General features: G+C 51.5%; 1 protein-coding gene across 1 annotated transcript in view; it reads left to right on the top strand.

Moving 5' to 3' along the window:
• Positions 1-6,280, top strand: part of MAG (myelin associated glycoprotein) — a 16,464-nt gene extending 10,184 nt beyond the window's left edge. The window contains exons 6-9 of the mRNA XM_006899680.1: positions 3,211-3,498; positions 3,881-3,977; positions 4,759-4,858; positions 5,753-6,280. Of these exons, the coding sequence (XP_006899742.1) occupies positions 3,211-3,498; positions 3,881-3,977; positions 4,759-4,858; positions 5,753-5,917 (650 nt within the window). The 3' untranslated portion in view covers positions 5,918-6,280. The remainder of the gene's footprint in view (positions 1-3,210; positions 3,499-3,880; positions 3,978-4,758; positions 4,859-5,752) is intronic.
• The last annotated feature ends 1,133 nt before the right edge of the window (positions 6,281-7,413 follow it).

Below are 7,413 nucleotides of genomic sequence, written 5' to 3'. Positions count from 1 at the left end.
TAATTTTACCTCCTCGTTGCCTATTTGGATACCTTTTATTCCCTTCTCTTGTCTTATTGCTATTGCTAAGACTTCCAAAACAATATTGAATAAAAGAGGAGCAACACCATCTTGAATGAAAAGATTTTGTTGTTTTTTGCTTTTCTTTTTCACTGCTGCTATTTAAAAGTATGGTGGAGTGCAACAGTGGACTTGAACATGATGGAGACCTTGAGGTCGGCACGGGAGAGGACAAGCCTCCGACCTGTTGCTCAGAGGGTCGTCAGCAGCCATAGGCGACTCAGTGGCACCTAACAGTGACAACACAACTATTTAAAAGAGTAGCAAAGTCTTGTGCCTAGGGAGGAATACTTTTGCTACAAACAGAAAGCCAGGTGATTGGAATCCACTAGCTGCTCCAGAGGAGAAAGATGGGCAGTGTCCTCTTGTGCAGTTTAGTCTTTGAAAACCCATTGGAGGGTCAGCTATGAGCTGCCGCTGGCTTAATGCCAGTAGGTTGGTCAGTTAGGTGTTATTAATCAGTCAGTTTGTTGTTATTAGTTTTCTTTGTGATGCGTTAACTTTGGAGCTCTGGTAGCATAGACCGTAGGGAGTTGTGCTGTAAACTCAAGGCTGTACTTCTCTGGGTCTTTAAATCCATCAGCAGCTCCTCTGGGGAAAGATGAGTAATCTCCTCCCTGGAGATTTACAACCTTGGGATCCCGCCGGAGGGTGGGCTGTGAGTCAGTTCTGATTCCACAGCGGTATGTTTGAGCTGGTGTGCTGCACAGGACAGCGGAGTGATAACCAAGAGGTCTGAATCTGCTAGTAGTTTTACGGGAGAAAGATTTGTTGCAAGGCCACTATTGGAACTCGCATCTAATCAATGACAGTGTGCTTTGGGGCGTTGTGTTAGTTAACACTCATACTCTTAGTGGCTCCTCTGTTAGGTTTCTGAGGTAGTAAATCTCATGGGAAGAGACTATGCAGCTTTCTCCTTCAGAGATGCTAGTGGATTTGAACTGCCTGGAAGACACCACCTTGGCTTAGCAGTGCAGCTCCCTATGCACTTTGCCACTGAGCTCCCCTGCAGCAAGCCCAAGGAACCCTGGTGGCGCAGTGCCGTGTATTCTGGACTGCTAATTGAGAGGTAACGAAAGGATGAAGCAGTCTCCTCCTGTAAAGCTTTACATCCTTTGAAAACCCTGCAGGCGCTCTGGTGGCCTAGTGGCAAGAAGCTGCGCTGTAACCCCTAAGGCACGTGATTTGAATCCACTGGCTGCCTGGGGAAAGGACGGACAGTCTCCTCCCATGCAATTTTACTGCCTCTGTAAACCTGCTGGAGGGTCAACTATGGGTCAGCTCTGACTTGACAGCACACAACAACAGACTTGTGGCCCCGCAAGTTGGAACTGACTTGATGGCAATTGATTTTGGCTGCAGCAAGCATAATGAATGCCTTCATAAGTGAAATTAGCAGCTGATCATTTTATTTATTTATTGAGTTATAAATAAATTTTAAAAAATGTTCTTTGTAAGCAGGACATCTCCAGGGCAAAGCTAAAGGCTCCGCAGATGCAGTCAGTCTGAGTAGAGTGGTCCATCAGGGGAGGCCGGTGGGTGGAGGCGCCATTCTGTTTAGGAGAAGTCCAGACTCAGGCGACAGCTCCAGGGGAAGGCTTTCTACCTCTGCTTGTTGCAGAGGAAAGTCCCTTGGGCTTGGTATGTCTTGAAAGCCACATGTTCTGGTCCTCCCTGGGGTCAGGGAACTTCCTTATGGAGAGCTGAGTCCTAAAAGAGTTCCAGTCCTGGCTATTCTTTCTCAGTGATACTGAGGTCACCCCTGTCAATTCCCCTTTCCTCCTATTTTCTGTCTGTTGTTGTGTGTTGTCCAGTCAGACTCATAGCAAAACCTCTAGTGGTTTTCCAGAGGCTGTATATCTCACAGGAGGAGACTGCCCATTCTTCTCCCTTGTTGCAGCTAGTGGATTTGAGCCTTGTACCTTTGGGATTGCAGCACAGATTCATACATTAAGCTTCCAGAGCTCAATCAAGGCTTCGGTGAAACTAAGGGTGTGTTCCCTCCTGCCCTTACTCCTTTTACAACTCTTGGGTTTATCAGATCTTGAGGATCATTACATACATGCATTTTGGGGGAGCTAGGGAGCTCTGTCTTTGTATTTAAAAGTCGCTTGGGCCCTGACTAAGTCTCCACTTTGGAGGCTCACATGTGAAGTAGTTGAATTCTGGAGGGTAGGCTCTCTTATTTTAGTTGAAAGTCAGGTGTAAACTGTTTGGGGTATAAACTGTTTGGATTTTTTTATTTCATTCACAATTGTGTGTTAGCTGATTGGTCACCTTGATTTCTTGGATTTAGCCAACAATCAGCTATGGGCTAGAAGCCTCTTATTTAAGGCAATCAGGACCTGGTTGGTGGGCCTTTGTATTTAAAAGTTGGTTGGGCCCTTGGGCCTGGTGTTAATTGTGTTTGGGAAGAGCTTTTTTCTAAGTGGTACAGCACTGGTCTGTCAATTTCCTGAGATAACTTGGAGTTGCTGTGATTCTGAACCCTGTGCCACTGGTGTGTCAAATGTCATAATGGTCACCCAAGGTGGACAGTGTTTGGTAGAGCTCACAGGTTAAGATGGACTTGGAAGCAGGAGTGGCATCCACTTCCTAAACAACGTGCCTTTGGAAACTCTTTAAATATTAGAGAAGCCATGATAGTTATGGAACAGGGCTCGGATCTTTTGTTCATAGAGTCGCTATGAATTGTACTTGACTCAATGGTACTAAATAACAATAGGGAGCTCTTTGACCTAGTGGGTTGGGAGTTGTGCTGCCAAACCAAAAGGCAAGTGGTTTGAATCCACCAGCTGCTCTGAGGAAGAAAGATGGACAATCTCCTTTAGTGTGATTTACAGCCTCTGAAAATCCTCTGGAAGGTCGGTGATGAGTTGATTCTGACTCAGTACGTACTAGATAACAATTTTGGGAGGCCTAGTTCAATTCATGACAATCTATAGAGATGACCAAGTTAGGGACAATGTAAGTGAGCAAGAGATCTTGCCCAGGGGAACATGCAGTGCAGCATCTACATGCAGTGCTTACTGCTTCAGCTCTGGTCACACAGGCCTTAGCCGCACGTGGAGGACACCCTTCCCCCCCCCCCCCCCCGCACCCCGAGGTGCAACCACTTTGCCTCCAGCCCACTCTCCGTTTGCTCTGCAGTTGCCCCCATGATCCTCCTGGAGTCCCATTGTGCAGCGGCCCGTGACACCGTGCAGTGCCTGTGTGTGGTGAAGGCCAACCCAGAGCCAGCCGTGGCCTTCGAATTGCCCTCGCGCAACGTGACGGTGAACGAGACTGAGCGGGAATTTGTGTACTCAGAACGCAGTGGCCTCCTGCTCACCAGCATCCTGACGCTGCGCGGGCAGGCCCAGGCCCCGCCCCGGGTCATCTGCACTGCCCGCAACCTCTACGGCACCAAGAGCCTGGAGCTGCCCTTCCAGGGAGCCCGTGAGTGGGGTGGCCATAGAGTGGGAACCCCCAGGAATCTGCCCGGGTGCAGACTCCCAGCCCCAACACCATGAGCCAGGCTGTGCAGGTTGATAAAATGGCAAAAGATTCCCTTTCCTCTTGGTCAAGAACAACTGTCCTAAGTTTGAATCACTTACTGGCCCTTCTCCTGGGTCCTCCAGCACCTAAAGAGAGTCCAGGGCCTCCATGCTGGTCAGTGAGGGCAAAGACATGCTGATCACATGCTTTGACCCCTGTCCTGCCACAGCCCACTGCCCGAGAACCAAGGTGCAGGGGAGTGCTGTGACCTCTGTCTTCATAGACAAGAGGATCTCTCAGAGAAGACCCCTGAGGGTGCCTGGGTCTCCTCCTCTGTTCTCAGATCGCTTAATGTGGGCCAAAATCGGGCCTGTGGGAGCCGTGGTCGCCTTTGCCATCCTCATTGCCATCGTCTGCTACATCACCCAGACTCGCAGAAAGTGAGTGTGCCTGCTGGGCAGAGGGGCTCCAGGGGTGCTGGACAGAGAAGGCAACCCGAGGTGCACACTAGGGAACATACCTGTATGTAGCGAGTGGGGTTTCCGCTCTGGGAAGCCAGCTAGGTGGAGGTGAGAAGACTTGGCTAATGACCGCTGTTGGTCAGGGCTCACCAGTGCCCAGGCTGAGCTCTTTACTCAGATCATTGCCCCGTTCCCCAGGTTCTCTGCTATGGCCTTGCCTCCCTGATGTCCAGGAACTCCTCTACCACATAGATCAGTAATGGAAAGAGACCAGGCCCCCTCCTGAGCTTGGAGCCATTAATCACAGTTGGTTCCAGAAGTCTCAACATTTAAAAACATCTGTGGTGACAATAAGGCCTCCCTGCCCCAAACACATCCTCCCAGTTCAGCTCAGCTCCGTTGCTCGTGGCACACTGTCACGGAACATACGTCGTCCTAAACATGTGTTCCTCATTCCGTTCCACTTCCTTCTTACAAGAGGGACAGACAGACCTAGAGCAAATGAGGGGAAATGTGGAGAAGCCAGACCAGGGTCCTGGGAAGTGGCGGAGATCAGGGACCAGGTGGCTGGTCCACAGCTAGGGCAGAAGCCCACCTGCGGGGAAGAACAGGTAGTGGTGGCTGGGAATTGCGGTCCTGGAAAGGCTGCGTTTTAGACAGATGGTGGGAGTAGCTTTGAGGTCCCTTGGGCCAAAGTCTTAAGGTATATTGGGCAGAGGGTACAGGGGTCCCACTGGAATGGTTGTGTTCTGCCCTACAGAAAGAATGTGGCAGAGAGCCCCAGCTTCTCAGCAGGGGACAATCCCCCTGTCCTGTTCAGCAGTGACTTCCGCATCTCTGGGGCTCCGGAGAAATACGAGGTGAGGGTCGGATTCCAGGCTTTCTGGGAATCTGGATACAGGGGACCTGGTAGGGGCCCTGAGGCTGATGGGCAGTTTGGGAAGACAATTGTTCGGAGGCAGAGAAGGTAGGGTGGGAAGAAGCAGCATTTGGGTTGGGGTGGGGGTGTCCAGACTTCGGCAGCAGAGTTGGCTGGCTATGGGGCACGGGGCTGGAGGGAGCCCTCACATTCCTGCCTGGGTCTGTGACTGCGTTTCCTTCTCCAGTAGTCCAAAGAGGTCTCTACCCTGGAATGTCACTGAGTGCCCCAGGAGGTAGGTTCCGGGGGCCTCAGTGTGCCTGCCCCAGGGCCCCCCAGTGGGGCTCCGGGGTTGGCGTGCATGTCTGCTTGCCCACGCCAGGCTCTCGGTACGGGCCCTGCCCTCCAATGCTGGCCTTGTCTCTGCTGTCCATTGCTGCTGTGTTCTGTCTGCCTGTGGCCAGTCCTGCATGTGTGCTCAAAGGCGTGTGTTGAGGCGGGAGAGGGGGTGGAAGGGACAGTGGAAAGGCTGAAGTGACACTTGCTGACACTCCGTGCTCTGGAGGGGACCAGTCCCACGAGGGGAAAGGACGTGCCGAACATCTGTCAAATGTGACAAAGATGAGATCCCAGCCAGGAGGCTCAGAGATGAGCTCTATCCCTGGGAAGGCATCCTGGTGAAACAGAACGGTTAAATGGATTTGGCAGTGAGGAGGCGGTGTGCATAGGTGGGACTGGGTGGGCTGTGGGACCAGCTGTGCTAATTGTCCTTGAGACAGGAGGTCACACAGAGCTGATAGGCACAGGGCTTTGGGACTGAACTCAAGCTACTCCTGATTTTGCCTTAGGGAAAAGGGAGTCTGGAATCTTATTAACGAGCTGTTTCCCCTCACAGAGCGAGAAGCATTTAGGATCTGAAAGGAGGCTGCTGGGCCTTCGGGGGGAGCCCCCAGAGCTGGACCTGAGCTATTCCCACTCGGACCTGGGCAAACGACCCACCAAGGACAGCTACACCCTGACGGAAGAGCTGGCAGAGTACGCTGAGATCCGTGTCAAATGATGGGATCGGGCGATTGGTGCAGTCAAGCCATCAGGATCCTTGCTGGTGCCCGCTGACTGTGGGCTCCACTCCTCCCAAAAGTAGGGGGACTGGGGCAGGAAAAGGGTGGGCAGCAGTTTCGGGTCCTGGGGGCCTGGCGCCTGTACCTTCCCAGCTGCTGCCCCCTGCCCCACCCCACCCGCCAACTCCCCTCACCGTGGCTCCTCTCCAACCTTCCTTTAACCTCATCCGTCTGGAGGGGAACATTGTCTGTCCGTGTTATTTATTTTTACCTTCTGCCTGGTTCCTGCCCCACCCCCCCACCTCCATTCCTAGTCCTGGGCTTTTACAAAAGGGACAAGAAATAAATGCCCCAGAGCCAAACACCTGTCTAGAAGCTAATGATTTTGGACCCAACCCCACTGTCTCTAAAGTCTCTGCTTGTCCTCTGCTGGGCCCTTGTGGAAGGCAGGGACCCAGGGATCTTGAACTTGAAGACAGTGAATGGGGTCTGCTCCCCAGCGGGCTTTGTTTACCTGGGGAGTGTGACCTCACAATTCTCTTTCCTGACTGGGTACATTCAAATCATCTAAGAGCACTGGGCTTCCATTCAAACATTAGCCACAGCTCCTTGGAAGCAGAGGATGGCTGCCTCTCCCCATGTGTCAGAGTCCCCACTCTTCATGGCATCCCACACCTGCCTGGCATCACATCCCGTGTTGGTCCGATTGCTACTCCATGTGTTTACACTGCACCCCGCCACCCCAACCTTTCAAACTGCACTGTGTTTGGCTCAAGGAACAGCTTTGTTCAGGGCCCTGACCCCCTTCAAAGAACTCAGACTTTCATAACAGCCCCTGAAGATAAAAACATTGAGGCTCAGAGAATTATTTCTCCCCCCCCCCAAAGTAAACCTCAGACAAACAAACTGAACCCATTGGGTTTATTCTGAGTCATGAAAATCTTGTGCGTTAGAATGGAACTGCTCTGTGAGGTTCTCCTGGTTGTAATCTTTACAGAGGCCTCTCAGACGGGCTTTCTCACTTGACAGCACTGGGAGGATTTGAACCTCTAAACTTTAGGTTAGCAATCAATTGCAAACAAACACCATCCAGGGAGCTGAGGTTCAGAGATCCTGGGTGACACCCTCAGGGTCTCAGAGCTGGAAATGGCACAGTGAAGCTCAGGACTCAATTGTGCTGAAGAAGCCATTTTCCTGTAACCCTCATCAGGTATCAGAGGTGACCAGATCACAGCATAAAGCCCAAACCAAACCTCTGCCATCGAGCTGACTCGGACTCATGGTGACACGCAGAGGCTGTAAATCTTTATGGGAGGAGCAAATGGTGAATTCAAAGCAGTGACCTTTCAATTAGCAGTCTAACAGGTCACTTACTACATCATAAGGGATATTACAACCCTCATCACTGGATCAAGGCAACGTCATGATAGAGGCAGAAAAGGTTGAAATTATCATTGACTTCATCTTACTTGGATCCACAGTGAACACACTGGGT

Source organism: Elephantulus edwardii, unplaced genomic scaffold (genome assembly GCF_000299155.1).
Source record: "Elephantulus edwardii isolate Elephantulus edwardi_28Jun2011 unplaced genomic scaffold, EleEdw1.0 scaffold00266, whole genome shotgun sequence".
NCBI classification, from domain to species: domain Eukaryota; kingdom Metazoa; phylum Chordata; class Mammalia; order Macroscelidea; family Macroscelididae; genus Elephantulus; species Elephantulus edwardii.
The sequence above is the reverse complement of the archived record's forward strand: the minus strand, read 5'-3'. Positions and strand labels throughout refer to the sequence as shown.